This window comes from Ranitomeya imitator, chromosome 5, assembly GCF_032444005.1.
Source record: "Ranitomeya imitator isolate aRanImi1 chromosome 5, aRanImi1.pri, whole genome shotgun sequence".
Lineage (NCBI taxonomy): Eukaryota > Metazoa > Chordata > Amphibia > Anura > Dendrobatidae > Ranitomeya > Ranitomeya imitator.
The window spans coordinates 161,962,138-161,980,784 of NC_091286.1; the positions used below are offsets into that span (position 1 = coordinate 161,962,138).

General features: G+C 43.4%; 1 protein-coding gene across 2 annotated transcripts in view; it reads right to left on the reverse strand.

Moving 5' to 3' along the window:
* The window catches only part of LOC138681618 (dihydroxyacetone phosphate acyltransferase-like), a 258,128-nt gene that overhangs the window by 98,028 nt on the left and 141,453 nt on the right, over positions 1-18,647 (reverse strand). For both annotated transcript variants that reach the window (XM_069769275.1, XM_069769276.1), the window contains exons 7-10: positions 15,575-15,726; positions 15,354-15,484; positions 15,027-15,250; positions 10,357-10,602 (exon numbers count right to left, since the gene is read on the reverse strand). In XM_069769275.1, the coding sequence (XP_069625376.1) occupies positions 10,357-10,602; positions 15,027-15,250; positions 15,354-15,484; positions 15,575-15,726 (753 nt within the window). The remainder of the gene's footprint in view (positions 1-10,356; positions 10,603-15,026; positions 15,251-15,353; positions 15,485-15,574; positions 15,727-18,647) is intronic.

The following is an 18,647-nucleotide window of genomic DNA, read 5'->3' on the forward strand; positions in this document are numbered from 1 at the left end:
GGGAGGGGGATCTAAAAAAAATGAACTTCTGAAGTGAGATGTAGCATTAATTTATTGCAGCTAAGCAATTTGTACCACACAGCTTGTGCTTCTATTGCTCAGCTTGTGTACCAATGTTCTTATGTTCAAATGATTGTTCATCGTGCAACTAAAGTTTGTTCAGCCAACCCTACATCAATAAATATCTATAATCTATAAATTCAAGTAAGGTCAGTTTCACACATCCGTGTAGATTCTGTACTCAGATCACAGACTGGTCGTAGGTCTCCTTACTCAAACTAGGCGGTGTCATATATTGACCACGACTTAAGGATGCTTGAGCAGAATAATTTATTTTGCAGTATACACAAAACGTTTCGGTTCTTATTGAACCTTCTTCAGTTATATATTCAATTGTGCATACTGTATAATGCAACGTTCCCGGATTAAAGCGGGCTTAGAGAGATCTATGAGGGAAATATAGGAACCGTGGCATGCGGTAAAAAGTGCTTTTATAGGTCCATGATGTGGGCGAGCGTTAGTGTTTCTTACCATAGTAATGAAATCCTATGCACTGACACTTTACCTTTTGATCTCTGTATGTATATGGGCATGTGCAATCGTGGACTCTCTGGGCATTTTTGCTTCTATCCTGTACTTGTATTTTATCTAATACCTTTGGTGTCACGTTTTGGTTTATATATTTAGTATTATCTTTAATAAAGAATTATTTTTTTACCTAGTTGCTCCGGTGTCTCCTTCTTTTATGCCTATTTTATATACACCTAGCTGCAGGTATCTGTGGTGAGGATTATTTTTTTTGGCACCTGAATCCTGCTAATTTTATTACAAAGCAATCCAGAGACCCCTTTTTTCTTCTACATTTATTTGCTTGGTTACACTACAGACTACTGCTAGGACATTTTAATACAACAACGTGAAAATCTAGCAATTTCAAGCAATTTGTCCCAGGTATCAAGGGGTCAATGCGCAGAAAATTCTGGCCTTCTTTTTTGTACTGTAGTATTTTACAACTATTGTCTTACAACATTTTTAGACACCATTTTGCTGACCAAAAAATCTTTAGCTGGCCAAAAAATATTTAGCTACATTTCTTATATTTATCACTGTGTTTTGTATGCCACATGCATCGCATATCATTGCGCTAACTACCGTATATACTCGAGTATAAGCCGACCCGAGTATAAGCCGACCCCCCTAATTTTGCCACAAAAAACTGGGAAAACTTATTGACTCGAGTATAAGCCTAGGGTGGAAATGCAGCATTTACCGGTGAATTTCAAAAATAAAAATAGATCATTATTTCCCCATAGCTGTGCCATATAGTGCTCTGCACCGTTCATATTTCCCCATAGGTGTGAACCATATAGTGCTCTGCACCGTTCATTGTGCCCCCTAGCTGTGCCATATACGGTGCTCTGCACCGTTCACTGTGCCCCATACATAGCTGTGCTGTGCCATATACGGTGCTCTGCACCGTTCACTGTGCCCCATAGCTGTGCTGTGCCATATACGGTGCTCTGCACCGTTCACTGTGCCCCATAGCTGTGCTGTGCCATATACGGTGCTCTGCACCGTTCACTGTGCCCCATAGCTGTGCTGTGCCATATACGGTGCTCTGCACCGTTCACTGTGCCCCATAGCTGTGCTGTGCCATATACGGTGCTCTGCACCGTTCACTGTGCCCCATAGCTGTGCTGTGCCATATACGGTGCTCTGCACCGTTCACTGTGCCCCATAGATGTTCCACATAAATTTGTGCCGCCGCTGCCGCAATAAAGAAAAAAAAACACATACTCACCTCCCTTGATTGCAGCTCCCGGCGTCTCGTTCCGGCGCCTCCATCTTCCCGGCGTCTCTGCTCTGACTGATCAGGCAGAGGGCGCCGCGCACACTGTATGCGTCATCGCGCCCTCTGCCTGAACAGTCAGAGAGCAGAGACGCCGGGAAGATGGAGGCGCCGGCCGGGAAGATGGATCGGCGCCCGGCGGCTGGAACGAGGACAGGTGAATATGCTATACTCACCTAGTCCTGGCGATCCTCGCGCTGTCCCCTCCTGTCTTCGGTGCCGCAGCTTCTTTCTCTATCAGCGGTCACCGGCACCGCTGATTAGAGAAATGAATAAGCGGCTCCGCCCCTATGGGAGGTGGAGCCGCTTATTCATTTCTGTAATGAGCGGTCCCACGTGACCGCTGAAGAGGGGAAGAAACTGCAGCGCCGAAGCCCGTGGGACGGCAGGGACAGCGCGAGGATCGCTGGGACTAGGTAAGTATACCCCAGCGCCCTCAGCCCCTCACCTGCCGACCCCACCGCTACCGTGACTCGAGTATAAGCCGAGGGGGGCACTTTCAGCCCAAAAATTTGGGCTGAAAATCTCGGCTTATACTCGAGTATATACGGTAATTAACAATTTTAGTACTCCAACATTTTGTTTTTTTAGTGTCATAGCCTACTTATTGATACAATTTTGGTGAGCCCCAAAAAATCCAGGCCACATGTTTAACAGTGTTCTATCTCCGTCAGACACCAGATCTATCTGTGCTCTACAAATAGTTGCTTTTCTGGCGTACATTCCACTTTTTTGGCTGCCTGCTACCCTAGGTCTATACACTATTTTGGGGTAAAAAAATAAAAAAATACAGGCCACGCATTGAACAGTCTGTTATCTCCGTCAGACACCTGGTCTATCTGTGCTCTACAAATAGTTGTTTTTCAGGCCTACTTTCAACTTTTTTGGCTGCCTGCTACCCTAGGTCTATACACTATTTTGGGGAAAAAAATAAAAAAATACAGGCCATATATTGAACAGTCTGTTAACTCCGTTAGACTCTTGGTCTATCTGTGCTCTCCAAATAGTTGCTTTTCAGGCCTAAATTCCACCTTTTTGGCTGTCCTCTACCCTAGGTCTATACAGTATTTTGGGGTAAAAATTTTTAAAAAAACTTCAGGCCACATATTGAAGAGAGTGATATCTCCTTCAGACTCCTGATCTATCTGTGCTCTCCAAATAGTTGCTTTTCAGGCCTACATTTCACTTTTTTGGCTGTCTGTTACCCCAGGGCTATACACTATTTTGGGGCAAAAAAATAAAAAAATACAGGCCACAAATTGAACAGTCTGGTATCTCTGTGACACGCCATCTATCTGTGGCCTATAAATTGTGTCATTAGATTAGAGTCGAGGCTTGCATTCACCTTTTTATTAAAAAAGGCAAGGCGCGTGGAAAGGGACGGGGAAGTGGACGTGAGTGATGGTGATGGTGCATGCAGAGGTCGAGGCACTTTTCCATTTATCGATTCTGGCCTCTCTCACGGTTAACATGAAGCGAGGCAAGATGAGATTCCATGTAGTGATGCCCAAATATTTGAGCAGCCACGGTCACATGAAGGCGATGGTGTTAACGTGTCACAAGAGGTAAACGATTATGAGACACAATTGCCAGAAAATCAGGAGGATGACCAGGGAGTGGAAGTGGAAGAAGAGGTGGTGGATGATATAGTAACTGACCCAACCTGGCAGGAGTATATGCAGAGCGATGACAGCGGCACACAGGGGGATGAAGGCGTAGTACCCCAAAAGGCAGGAAGACACAGTGTGGTTTATGCAGACAGAAGGCGGGCAACCATTCCACGCAACACCAACATGACAGAAGTCGCCAGTCCACCTGTAAGGTCTTCACGAGTCTGGTTGTTTTTTAAAGACTCTGTCGATAACCCCAAATAGGCCATTTGCACCACCTGCCATGCCCGCATCAGCAGGGGTAACAAAACTACCAGCCTGACCACCACCAGCATGATCAGGCACATGGCAGCAAAGCACCTGACTTTGTGGGCCGAACCACAGGCACCAGCAACAGTGGCTGCGGGTAACACCATTCCTTCTTCCACTGTTGTGCGTGAAAGCCAATCCCCTGTCCACAGTGCATGTGAAGATGCCTCCTGCCCTCCACCTGCCATTACCCAGACTCAACTAGCATCATCATCGACCATGTCCACGTCCTTGTCCCAGCGCAGCCTTCAGTTGTCCATACCACATTCATTGGAATGCAAGCAGAAGTACGCCTCCAACACCCAACAGGCCACAGTACTAAATTCACAAATTTCTCGTCTGCTTGCGGTCAAAATGTTGCCTTTTAGTCTCGTGGAGATGGAAGCTTTCCGCAACCTTATGGTGTTGGCCTTCCTGAGGTATTCAGTCCACAGCCACCACTATTTTTTCCACTGTGTTGTCACAGCATTACACAAGCACGTGTTCCACAACATTAGCCGTGCCCTCAACAATGCTGTTACTGGGAAAGTCCACCTAACCACAGACACGTGGACAAGTGCATGTGGGCAGGGACGGTACATCTCGCTGAAGGCACACTGGGTTAACAGAGGAAGCCGGGACCCAGTCGGACCTTGGGATGGTGCACATTCTCCCAACCCTGAGGATTGCAGGCCCTAAGTCAATCTGGGTTGCCCCCACAGTCTACAGCTCCTGCACCTCCTCCGCCTCCTCTTCAGCCTCCATGTCTGAAAGTAGCACATCAGTCACAACCTGGAAGCACTGCAGCACTGCCTCAGCCAAGCACCAACAGGCTGTGCTGAAGCTAATCTGCTTAGGTGACAAACCGCACAATGCTGAAGAGTTGTAGACAGCTCTGAAAGAGCAGTCAGATCTGTGGCTAAAACCGCTTAACCTACAGCCAGGCATGGTCATGTGTGACAATGGCCAGAACATGGTGGCGGATCTGAGGTGAGGCGAGCTCACACACGTGCAATGCCTGGCATATATGCTTAACTTCGTGGGCAGAGTTTTCTCAAAACCTACCCAGAGCTGCCGCATCTGCTTATGAAAGTATGCCAATTGTGTGCCCATTTTAGAAAGTCAGCTACAGCTTCAGCTGCCCTTGCCATGTTTCAGCAGCGTTTACAGCTTCAGGATTACGGACTGGTGTGTGATGTCCCCATGCGTTGGAACTCTACATTGCATATGTTAGAAAGGATCTGTGAGCAGAAGCAGGCAGTTGTTGACTACCAGCATCAACAAGGCCATTGTTATTCAGTTCAAACTCCACACATAAGACCTCAGGAATGGACATGGATGTCAGACATCTGTACCATCCTGCAAAACTTTGAGGAGTCTACCAAGATGGTGAGCAGGGATGGCACCATAATTAGCGTCACCATCCCGCTTCTCCCATTCTGAAAAGCTCTCTGCTCGCAATGAAAGAGGATGCATTGCAGGCAGAGCACGAGGACATGGAGCAAGGAAACATGCAGGGTGATTACATACAGCCCAGCCTAATGTCATTCCAACGTGGATTGGTTGACAATGAGGAAGAGGAGAAAGAGGAGGAAGAACAGGAGCTAATTTCATGAGGTATAGATGGTACTACAAGCACACCTGTCAAACCGTCTATTCAGCATGGATGGCCTGAGGACAGGGAGGAGGAGGAAGAGGACACCTTGGTCACTCGTACTGTTGTTGAGGACACGGAAGGCTTTCCTGTTACCAGTCTGGCACACATGGCTGACTTTATGCTGCGCTGCCTTTCCCGTGACCCTTGTATTGTAACAATTTTGGGTGACAGTCATTACTGGGTAGTGACACTTTTAGACCCACGCTACGAGGAGAAATTGAAATCTCTTGTTCCAGAGGCAGACAGGTGTACTAAAATGGTGCAGTACCAGATGGCCATTGTTACGGAATTATTAAAAAAATTCCCATCTGAAAATGCTGGTGGCAAACATCACAGTGCGTTGGACAACCAAGGAGTACAGGTAGGAGAGACAACTCAATCCAGCAGTGGCAGGGCAACACTGGCAAAGTTGTAGGCCAGTTTTCTCAGACCCTCCTATTGCCCTGGCCCAGAGGCGAGGGGTAATGTCACAAGGAATGGAATGTTTGGGAAGATGGTGAGGGAGTACCTTGCTGACTGTACCAACATCCTCCGTGATTCCTTTGTGCCTTTTAATTATTGGGTATTCAAGCTGGACACGTGGCAAAAAGTGGCTCGCTACACTTTGCAGGTCTTGGCCTGTGCTGCCACTAGCATTTTGTCAGAGCGGGCTTTTAGTGCTGCTGGTAGAAATATAACAGATAAGCACATTCGCCTGTCAACTGAAAATGCAGACAGGCTGACTTTTATAAAAATGAACACGGGCTGGATTGGGCCAGACTTCTCTACACCACTACATGATAACAGCGAAACATAACCTCCAATACAGTGTCTTTTTGGGAGGTGCATTCCTATGCACTTCTTCACACCCACAAATGGGTATACACTTACTGATTTTGGCTATTTGGTGTCCTCCTCATCCTCATCATTCACAACCACTCGAACGCCAGGGTGAACATGTTCTGTGATGCTACAGCCAGTCTATTTTTTTGCAAGGGTGTCTATGAGGCCCGTATATTATTTTTTTAAAAATGTACCCCACATGGGGAAATGTTTGTCAGCCCATGCACTTAGTGTATGGGCATTCCAAGTATAGGAGACCCGCTCCTTGACATTGGGAAAACATTCATAGGAGGGCATCCTCCACGTCTATTCAGACACCACCGCTAGAACACGAGGGTGAACGTATTCTGTGATGCAACAGTCACTCTAATTTTTGGCAAGGGTGTTTATGATGCCCGTAAAGAATTTAAAAAAGTAGACCCCAGGGGGAAATGTTTGTCAGCCCTTACACTTAGTGTATGGGCATTACAAGTACAGGAGACCCGCTCTTTTAAATTGGGAAAACATTCATAGGCAGACATCCTCCATGTCTCTTCAGACACCACCACTAGAACATGAGGGTGAACGTATTCTGTGATGCTACAGCCACTCTAGTTTTTTGCAAGGGTGTTTGATGGCTGTAAATAATTTTTTCTTTATTTTACGCCCCATGGGGAGAGTTTGTCAGCCCATGCACTTAGTGTTTGGGCATTCCAAGTATAGGTGAAGCGCTCCTTTGTAATGTGAAATTTTTTTATGAGACCCTCCTCCATGTTTCTTCCTAGGGGAATTGCGGTGTGTGCAAATTACGGCCAGGGCTTGGACAAAATTTATGGTAATAAAAAAAAAATTATGGGAACTTTTGTTTCATGTGGCCATCCAGTACGTGGTTTCAAAGGGTTACTGGAGTTCATGTAACATTGGTGCAGGGCAGGCCTTGAACTCACTTCATAAGCAAACAGTATGGGAGAGGCACTTTTTTCTAATGGGAAAAATGTTGTCCTGAGGCCCTCAAGTACGTCTGCTGAAACAGTTATTGGGGTGCGTGTAACATTGGTGCAGGCCAGGTCTTGCATTCTATGCATAAGTAAACAGTATGAGAGACACACTTTCTTCTAATGCAGTGTTTCTCAACTCCGGTCCTCAAGACCCCCCAACAGGTCAAGTTTTCAGGCTTTCCTTAGTATTGCACAGGTCATAATTTCATCACCTGCTCAAGCATTAATTCCATCACCTGCAATACTAAGAAAATCCTGAAAACATGATCTGTTGGTGGGTCTTGAGGACTGGAGTTGAGAAACACTGTTCTAATGGGAACATTTTTGTCATGAGGACCTCAAGTACGTCTGCTGAAACGGTTATTGGGGTGCATTTAACATTGGTGCAGGGCAGGCCTTGCATTAAATGCCTAAGCAAGCAGTATGGGAGACACACTTTCTTCTAATGGGAACATTTTTGTCATGAGGCCCACAAGTACGTCTGCAGAAACAGTTATTGGGGTTCGTGTAACATTGTTGCAGGCCAGGCCTTGCATTAAATACCTAAGCAAACAGTATGGGAGACACACTTTCTTCTAATGGGAACAATTTTGTCATGAGGCCGTAAAATAAGTCTGCTGAAATGGTTATTGGGGTGCATGTAACATTGATGCAGGGCAGGCCTTGCAATCAATGCAACATTTTTTCAAGAGGCCCTTCTGCACCTCTAGTAATAGGGGTATTGGGGTGCATCCTAAATTTTGGCAGCCCAGCCACTCACTGCATAGGCAATAAAAGTATAAGAGACCCACTGTTTAATGGTCGTTTAAGAAGATTAATGCCTCCCAATGCACCTCTAAAAATAGGCTCTGTGACATTAAGAGTCCCTCCTTCATAAATGAAACAAGATGTGTCTGCTTATGTGTCACACAACACATGGCCCTAGAGTTGTTAAATGTTACAATGACAATACCCAGTGAATGCATTTGTATTGGTTGAAAGCAATGCTAAAGTTGAAAAACGCATCAAAAACACTGCATGAGAACATAGCCCAAGTGGTGGAGGAACATTTTTGTTTGGAGTTAATTATTTTGCCTTATATACAAGTCATTACCCTGGAAAGGATGTTCCTTAACATATTTCCCAGCAAAATCCATTTGGGTTTCAGTTTTGTATGTTTTTTGGTGCACCTGTCAAAATGGCGTGAAACGCTGACATTGTTTACAGCTGTGACCTAGGAGTCAGAAATGCTTCCAGGGACATTTCCCATGATGTTGCCGTGTCATTTGAGCTGTGTTTCCATCCTTTTTAGACATTTTTAGAAATTAAAAGGACCCCCGGGGGATTGCGGTAAAAATGCTCAGGTCTCGCATAGATTTACACTGGGCTCGTTGTTCTGGCCGAGTACCCGAGTATTACAAATCGTTCAACCCGAGCAACCAGCACTCAAGCATTTTAGTGCTCGCTCATGACTAGTATTTAATAATAGGTGATTTTGGGGGAAAAAATGGCGTGGGCTCCCGCGCAATTTTCGCAACCAGCAGAGGGAAAGCCATCGACTGAGGGCAGATGTTTATAGCCTGGAAAAGGGTTAATACTCACAGAGCTTCCCAGGCTATTAATATCAGCTCACAGCTGTATACTTAGCCTTTACTGGTTATTAAAATAGGGGAGCCCCCCAAACAATGACCTGAGGTCCCCTTAGAATTAATAACCAGCAAAGGCTGTGCAAACAGCCACGGGCTGATATTAATAGCCTAGGAAGGGGCCATGGATATTATCTCCCGGCTAAAAACATCAGCACTCAAGCCGCCCCAGAAAATGTGCATCTCTAAGATGCGCCAATTCTGGCACTCAGCCTCGCTCTTCCCACTTGCGCTGAAGCAGTGGCAAGTGGGGTAAAAGTTCTGGGGGTGGATGTCATTTTTGTGACATCAAGTCCCGAGGTTAGTAATAGAGAGGCATCAATAAGACACCCCCATTACTAACCCCATAGTCAAATTGTTAAGAAAACACAGACACCCAGTAAAAAATCTGTAAAGAATACCAGGTGGAAGTATGGAGAGAGGCAGCAATCTCACGTTGGAGTATGCGGCCGCGGCAGGGTGCAAGCCGCACGAGAGTAGGACATGAGACACGTGACCGCCAGAGGAGAGCTGCACGAGAGCAGGACCTGAGACACGTGACCTCTGGAGGAGTGGCTGGAGGGGGAAACAACTCTTGTACGGGAGAGAAAATGAAAGCGGGAGCCGGAGGCGCTGGGAGCGAGGTCAGACAAGCCGACTACAGTACCAGAGGGTAATGCAGTGTCCTAGGCATAAGGCAGAGGAATGGTACGATACAAGCCATAGTCAGAAACCAGAGAGGGGACGCAGTAACCAGGAGCGCAGACTGGAGGGAAGTCAGAGAAGTTAGCCGAAGGTCAGAACTGGAGAATCCTAAGAAGTGCAGAATCAAAATGCAGACACAAACCGAGGGACAAGTCGAATCATACACAGGACAAGCACACAGAGGAAAAAGCGGTATACACTAGGGTCACCTAGGTCAGCTACTCAGCCAAGAACGGATGTATCACTGACAGAGAATCCGGCACTAGAGCGAGTTAAAATATCCCTCCCCAAACCAAAAGGAGGCCAAGAAGAGTTAACCCCAACAAGCCCAGGACGGGGAAGGAAATCCCATCCTGAGCCCTGACAAAATCCTTTAATTGAAATAAAGACACAAACTCCTTTAATGTTTTAAATTAAACCATACTTACTGCCACACCTAATTCCCTGATGCCCTCGATCTCCTGTAATAAAAGTAAAATAATAAACCAACAATATACCCATACCTGTCCATCGTTAGTAATCCATATCTTGGGGATATGCAGCTTTTATCCAAGACAATGCCAAGATGCGACCGTCCCAAGTGAAAATCACTGGTAAATGAGCTGCTGAGAACGGATCTTCAGTGACTAGCGGTGACGTCACTGAAGCTGCGCTCACTCACAGCCTGAACTGAGATGAACTCTGTACCATGGGAAAATGCTGCGCGAGGGGGTTAAAGTGATAACTAGTAAGTATGGTGATAACTAGTAAGAACAAGCTTTTGGGTTTTAGGAAACCAATATAAAAAAGTACTAACAGTCAAAAAGTTACTGTCTATATTTGAATGGATTGAAATATTTTTTACCTTTCTCGAAACTTTGTGCCATTTTACACGCCAACACCACAAGTGCGGAGCGTATAAAAACATTAACCATTTTGTTTCTGTAAGAGGCACCAGTCAGAAAAGTGTGAGCTTGATTGATGACCAACTCTTCAGTAATGGCTTCTGTCACATTGTGCTCCAGTAAAACAATGTGTCTGTCAACAATAGCCATAATGTTTGAATGCAGCGTTACACTGGAGTGAACAACATCATCAATAGATTTATTACCTGGTTTACATAAAGAAAAACAGACAAGAGCAATGTAATAGTGTGCAACAATAAAAACATGAAAGAGGTATTTTCAGAATTGAATGTTATGGTATATCAAAACATTGTGATTGGTGGGATTTAGACATCTGTGACCCCTGCTGATTTAGAGAAAGATGGGATCAAGGTTCCTTGGCATTCTTTCCTACTCAGCTGTGTTCCTGGTCTCCCAATGTACAGTAGACTGCAGCACAACCCAATTCAAGTTCCAAATTGTGTACCTGGGGTGTGTGGATTGTGTGGATGTATGAACTATGCTCAACTTGTAACCTGAGTGAAAGGTGAGTGCAATATTCATTGCTTCATAGGTTATAAGGTTCAAAGAAGAGTTTAAGTTAAAACCTAACATGTTGAGTCAGAAGAAGGCAAAAAATCCATGAGGTAGATGCTAATTGTCCAGTATCAGGAAACAAAATTCCTACTAGATTCCCTACAAGGAAATTAGAATAGTTCCCTGGATAAACATCCAGTTTCCAAAATCTGGTACCTATTACTTATAATAGAATACATTCCTTTACAATAAAATTGAAAACAAGAAGGAAACGTCATGCAGTTATAGAAATCATGGGGTTGATAGACAATACACAGAAATGCTTAAAAATGAAAACAAATATTTTCAAAACATCTTGAATTATTCAGTAATAAATATGAGCACCAAGCACAGAAATCCCCACACTTGCACATCTTGACATGATATCAATTAAGTTATTAATGGATGTCTGAGGGATTCTCTGACACGCTGAATTCACTTGGGCACACAAATCAGCTGGCAGTTCCCTTTGCAATTGGTGACTAGATGACATCACAACAACAACAGATTGTTGTGTTGAAAAACGCTCCTGGGACACTTGGAGAAATGGCCATAACACTGATCTATCCTCTACTGTAAGTGGAATTGGAAGTCACATACCAAACCTAAGACAACATTGCCTACACAAACCAATAGAAGATGCTATCACAACACTGGTAACTTCTAGCCTTCATTCCAGGTAAACGGTTTGGTGTTGAATTATTTATGGACCCAGTGGAATAATTTCTCCATAGTCTCCCAGGAGCTGTTTTTCAACAAGACAATGCCAGGCCGCATGCAGCTCGTGCTACTGAGAACACTCCGTGTGGCCTAAGCATGTGAACATTGTCAGAAATGTCTCTGGACTTGTCTACCATTGAGCACATCTGGAACATCATTGGATTGCAATTGCTACGGGATTTGACAGCAGCAGATCTTGATGATTTGTGTACCCAAGGGTATTTAGCGTGGCAGGACATTCCTCAGACAACCATTAATAACCTCTTTAATAGCTTGTAAAAGAGTCTGTATTTATGTGTTTACATGGCGATCTTACTTGATACTGAATAAATCAAGATGTTTTGAAAATTTAGTTCCCATTTTTTTCATCATTTGCATATCATTAGCACGGACATGATCCTATGATTTCCAGAACACCACAACTTATTTTTCTTGGAGTTGCAGTTTCAATGTTGAGAAGTGTATTTTTCACTAAAGACATCCAGGCTCTCCTTTAACTTGTTTATTCAATCGACATGATATGCAGAGATTTCTATTTGTCTCACTGCTTGCACAGTAAAGAATCTGCATATGTCATGATGATTAACCCTTCTTTTCTCTAGTATTAGAGAATGCATCATTGTCCTCATTGTAGGCCTATGTGTAAAAAGATCATTACACAGATCTATGTGCTGTCCCTTCATATACAGCACTAGCAAAAATTTAGAGACCACTGCAACAAAACCCTGTCATGGGCAGCCCAATCTCCAGACCTGAACCCCAATGAAAACCTCTGGAATGTAATCAAGAGGATGATGGACAGTCACAAGCCATCAAACAGAGAAGAAGTGCTTACATTTTTGTGCCAGAAGCAGTGTGAAAGACTGGTGGAAAGCATGCCAAGACGCATGAAAGCTGTGATTAAAAATCATGGTTATTCCACAAAATATTGATTTCTGAACTCTTCCTGAGTTAAACATTAGTATTGTTATTTCTAAATGATTATGAACTTGTTTTCTTTATTATTTTTCATTATTTGAGGTCTGAAAGACCCGTTTATTATGTTGTTTTTTACCATTTTTCTTTGTCAGAAAAAAAAATACAAAATTATCGCTTGGAAATTCGGAGACTTGTTGTCAGAAGTTTGTAGAATAAAAGAGCAATTTACATTTTACTCAAAAATATACCTATAAAGAGAAAAATCAGAGAAACTGAACATTTTGCAGTGGTCTCTTAATTTTTGCCAGAGCTGTATTTGTAATTAGATCACCCCCTAAGCCTTTGTTTTTCCAAACTGAAAAAACCCAAGTGGACACTAAACATTGAAAGGAGCCGCATACTGTAGCAATGTACAATGTTTACATCTATCCTCAGCAGCTGCAAATACAAACTGTACAGTGGGAGTGCCAGGTATTGAAACCTGACTGATCTGAATGAAATTGGTGATATATTCAAAGGATTGGTCATCAATATCATATGCATGGAGAACCCCTTTAAGGGGTATATTATAAATATTGTGCTCACTAAAGCATACTGTGTGTTTTTCTGCTTTGCTTTTATTTTTACTAAATAATGTGAAATTCTAGTAGTACTCTACATTTATGAGCTCTATACAACCCCACTCCCACAGATTGGCATCTTTCTGCCTGTACACAGTGTACACAGAAAGCTGACAATCAGTGGTGGGGGCAGGGTTGCAGAAAGCTCAGCATCAGAGAATTGGTAGATCTGCAGCACAGAATCACAGTGACACTATCAAAACGACAGCAAGAACCCAGTGATACATATCATGAATGAAGATCTCTGCCCTACATAATGCTGTTCTCAAAGACACAATAGAGCACAGTAAAAGCAAAAACACTCCGTTGCAAAAAAATCACAGTAATCAGCAAGTGCTAGTAAAAATATGTAAAAACAGGGTATTTGGTTGATACGTTTTTTGCAAAAAATGTATACTAAGCTGCTCCACCAAACGTCAAGGTATACCCGTATAGAGCAGTCCTAACTGATGTATGCAATGTTCTCAGATGGGGTTGTAAAAACTGTGTGAATAATTCACTTTAACTCGTTCATGACCCGGGGTATTTTCGCTATTGCATTTTTGTTTTTCACTCCCCTCCTTCCCAGAGCCATAACTTTTTTATTTTTCCATCAATATGGCCATGTGAGGGCTTATTTTTTGAGGGAAGAGTTGTACTTTGGAAAGACACCATTGGTGTTACCATGTCATGTACTAGAAAACGTGGAAAAAAAATTCCAAATGCAGTGAAATTGCAAAAAAAGTGCAATCCCACACTTGTTTTTTGTTTGGCATTTTTGGTAGGTTCACTAAACGCTAAAACTGACCTGCCATACTGATTCTCCAGGTCAGTACGAGTTCATAGACACCAAACATGTCTAGGTTCTTTTTATCTAAGTGGTGAAAAAAAAATCCAAATTTTGCTAAAAAAAAATAAATTACACAATTTTTGATACCCGCAGAGTCTCCATTTTTCGTGATCTCTGGTTGGGTGAGAGCTTATTTTTTGCATGCCGAGCTGATGTTTTTAATGATACCATTTTGGTGCAGATACGTTCTTTTGATCGCCCATTATTGCATTTTAATGCAATGTCACGGTGACCAAAAAAACGTGTTTCTGGCATTTCGATTTTTTTCTTGCTACGCCATTTATTGATCTGGTTAATCCTTTTTTTATTGATAGATCGGGTGATTCTGAATGCGGCGATACCAAATATGTGTAGGTTTGATTTTTTTTTAATTGTTTTATTTTGAATGGGGCGAAAGGGGGTTGAATAGAACATTTATTTTATTTTTTTTTACTTTTGCCATGCTTCAATAGCCTCCATGGGAGGCTAGAAGCTGGCACAACTTGAGTGGCTCTGCTACATAGAGGCGATGCTCAGATCGTCTATATATAGTAGAATTACAGCATTGCTATGAGCGATGACCACAGGGTGGCGCTCATATCAATCCAGCATCAACAACCATAGAGGTCTCAAGCAGACCTCTGGTTGTCATGCCGACATGCCGATGACCCCCGATCATGTGACGGGGTCACCGATGCGTGCATTTCCGGCTGGATGGTCGGAAGCGCTTGTTAAATGCCGCTGTCAGAGTTTGACAGCGGCATTTAACTAGTTAATAGGCACGGGAGGATCCCGATTCCGCCCGCGCTTATTGCGGGGCACTTGTCAGCTGTTTAAGACAGCTGACATGTCCCGGCTTTGATGCGGGGGTTCTGCCATCGGACATACTATTCCGTCCGATCGCAGAAAGGGGTTAAGTGTGACAATTATGCAAAAACAGAGGAAATTATGAAGGTGCATTCTTTTTCAAAATTGTATTTTTATATGATTTTATCGTTCTAATTCGTACCTGGCCAATCTAAAACACCTCCAAAATCTTCTGTCAATTTCCTAAGCCAAAGTATCTTCTCAATTAACAGATTGTAGTTTAACACAGGCAGATTCTGGAGCAAAATCGTTGCTATCAGATCTCCAGGGCTGAGCACCATGTTGGCTATTTGGTGAAGTTCTACTTTGTATGCCATGTCAGAAATGAACTTCTGAATTTCCTCTGATGGTCTCTGAAGACTATGTCTGTAATATAAAATGTATTGTTAGTGTGATAAAACCACAATATACATAAGCGGACTGCTGAATAAGTGAGCTTGGCTAATAAGATTCAGACATAAACCTATACCTGGGTATTAGATTGTATTTAGAACGATTTATTCTTTCAGAGGCCATTGATCGCAGTGATATTGGTCGTCCAATGTAGATGTGAATATTTCCAAAATTGTCATTCAGTATTTTTCTAGCTTTAAGTAAGCCCTGCAAGGGAAATGGAAGAAAAAACATAAGCACTGAACTTTATTATATATACAGTAAATTGGTCTTATAAAGCACTAAGCTGTATCTTACTGAAGTAGATTCTTTGGATTTCTGCGCTCCAAGAAGCTCTTGCGCATAGATTGACTCTTCTAAGATTTTCTCATAGCTAATACTGATAGGGACCAGATAAGTATCATAAACTTCTCCTCTGAAAAATGGTTCAGATGCAACATTCAATAGGCCTAAAATCAAACAATAGATTATTGATCTGTCTGATTTCTACATTTCTGTGCTTACGTATGTGTAACTTCATTATATTGCTGAGTTTACTATACATAAATATATTGTACATGTTTCTAGCAGTGTCTCTGTATTGTATGTGAGGTCTATGCAGCAGTGTCAGTGAACCCTATGTGATATATTATCGGCAGAAACAGTGTATCCTATGTGATGTTGTGATGTATATATGGCATAGTCCTATCTCCCTACTGAATGTCGATTTAAAAATCTATGCAGGCCTTGTAGCTAAGAGGATTGGCACAATACTGCCGGATCTTATTTCCTTCAATCAGACAGGCTTTGTAACTGGAAGAGAAGGGAAGGACAATACTAGTAGAATCTTACACCTGATTCAATATGCAAAAATCAATAAAACACCACTAGTATTGGTCGGAACAGATGCAGAGAAAGCCTTTGACAGGGTGGACTGGATATATCTATATGAAACGCTTATCAGATTTGGAATACCTGAACAATTAGCCAACGCCATTTTCCAAATGTATTCTTGCCCTTCAGCTCGACTAAAAATTAATAATATGTTATCGGAACCTTTTCAAATACGAAACGGTACGAGGCAGGGATGTCCTCTGTCCCCGCTTCTTTACGTGCTTGCCATGGAACCTCTCATTCAGAGTATACAACAAGACACAGAGATTAAAGGAATTCAAATAGGTGGTTTCCATCACAAATCTGTAGCATTTGCTGATGACCTTCTAGTATTCCTATCGGAACCTCACAGGGGGATCCCTGCCTTCGTCCGTCTATTAGATGCTTATGGAAAAACTAGATGGTGGCCCGATTCTAACGCATCGGGTATTCTAGAATATGCATGTCCCTATAGTATATGGACAATGATGATTCCAGAATTTGCGGCAGACTGTGCCCGTCGCTGATTGGTCGAGGCAACCTTTATGACATCATCGTCGCCATGGCAACCATTATGACATCTACGTCGATACTGTGCCCGTCGCTGAATCAGAAACGTGGGATTTCTACGTCCTTTATGACATCATCGTCGCTGTGCTCGTTGCTGAGTGGTCGAGGCCGCCAGGCCGTAGTATATGGACAATGATGATTCCAGAATTCGCGGCAGACTGTGCCCGTCGCTGATTGGTCAAGGCAACCTTTATGACATCATCGTCGCCATGGCAACCATTATGACATCTACGTCGATACTGTGCCCGTAGCTGAATCAGAAAAGTGGGATTTCTACATCCTTTATGACATCATCGTCGCTGTGCCCATTGCTGATTGGTCGAGGCCTGGCGGCCTCGACCAATCAGAGACGCGGGATGTCTACTGTTGTGAATTCTGTGGCAGAGCTCCCTCCTGTGGTCACAAGTGGTACTTCGGCTGATTCTCTCTGTGAGCTTCTGTTGGTGGAGGGAAGTGGTACTGGGGCTTCTGAGTTTCCTCCCTCAGGTGATCTGGTGAGGTCGTTAGGTGCTTCTCTACTTAACTCCACCTAATGCTTTGATCCTGGCTTCCTGTCAATGTTCCAGTGTTGGACTTGCTTTTCCCTGGATCATTCCTGTGGCCTGCTGCTCTGCATAGCTAAGTTCTTCTTTGCTATTTGTTTGCTATTTTTTCTGTCCAGCTTGTCTAATTTGTTGCTGGAAGCTCTGGGACGCAAAGGGTGTACCTCCGTGCCGTTAGTTCGGTACGGAGGGTCTTTTTGCCCCCTTTGCGTGGTTTTCTTTAGGGTTTTGTGTAGACCGCAAAGTTACCTTTTCTATCATCGATCTGTTAAGAAAGTCGGGCCTCACTTTGCTGAATCTATTTCATCTCTACGTTTGTCTTTTCATCTTAACTCACAGTCATTATATGTGGGGGGCTGCCTTTTCCTTTGGGGTATTTCTCTGAGGCAAGGTAGGCTTATTTTCTATCTTCAGGCTAGTTAGTTTCTCAGGCTGTGCCGAGTTGCCTAGGCAGAGTTAGGCGCAATCCACGGCTGCCTCTAGTGTTGTTTGGAGAGGATTAGGGATTGTGGTCTGCAGAGTTCCCACGTCTCAGAGCTCATTCTATGATTTTGGGTTATTGTCAGATCACTGTATGTGCTCTGACCGCTATGTCCATTGTAGTACTGAATTGCCTATCATAACAGTACAGGAAGCCAAAAGTACTAATGATTCTCAATAGAGGGAAAAAAGAAGTTCTGAGACCATTTTTTTTTCTTTGCACTGTGTTTTGCCTTTTTTTTCCCCTAGACATTTGGGTGGTTCAGTACACAGGTGTAGCGATGGAAATTAGAAGTCTGTCTTCATTTGTGGATCAGCTCTCGGCAAGAGTACAAAAGATTCAAGACACTATTGATCAGAAAGCTATGTTGGAACCAAGAATTCCTATTCCTGATTTGTTTTTTGGAGATAGAACTAAGTTTCTGAGTTTCAAAAATAATTGTAAATTATTTCTGGCCTTGAAACCTCGCTCCTCTGGTGATCCAGTTCAACAGGTTTTGATTGTTATTTCTTTTTTGCGCGGCGACCCTCAGGACTGGGCATTTTCTCTTGCGCCAGGAGATCCTGCATTGAGTAATATCGATGCGTTTTTCCTGGCGCTCGGATTGCTGTACGATGAACCTAATTCAGTGGATCAGGCAGAGAAAAATTTGCTGGCTCTTTGTCAGGGTCAGGATGAGATAGAGGTATATTGTTAGAAATTTAGAAAGTGGTCCGTGCTCACTCAATGGAATGAATCTGTGCTGGCAGCTATGTTCAGAAAGGGTCTCTCTGAAGCCCTTAAGGATGTCATGGTGGGATTTCCTATGCCTGCTGGTTTGAATGAGTCTATGTCTTTGGCCATTCAGATCGGTCGACGCTTGCGTGAGCGTAAATCTGTGCACCATTTGGCGGTATTACCTGAGCTTAAACCTGAGCCTATGCAG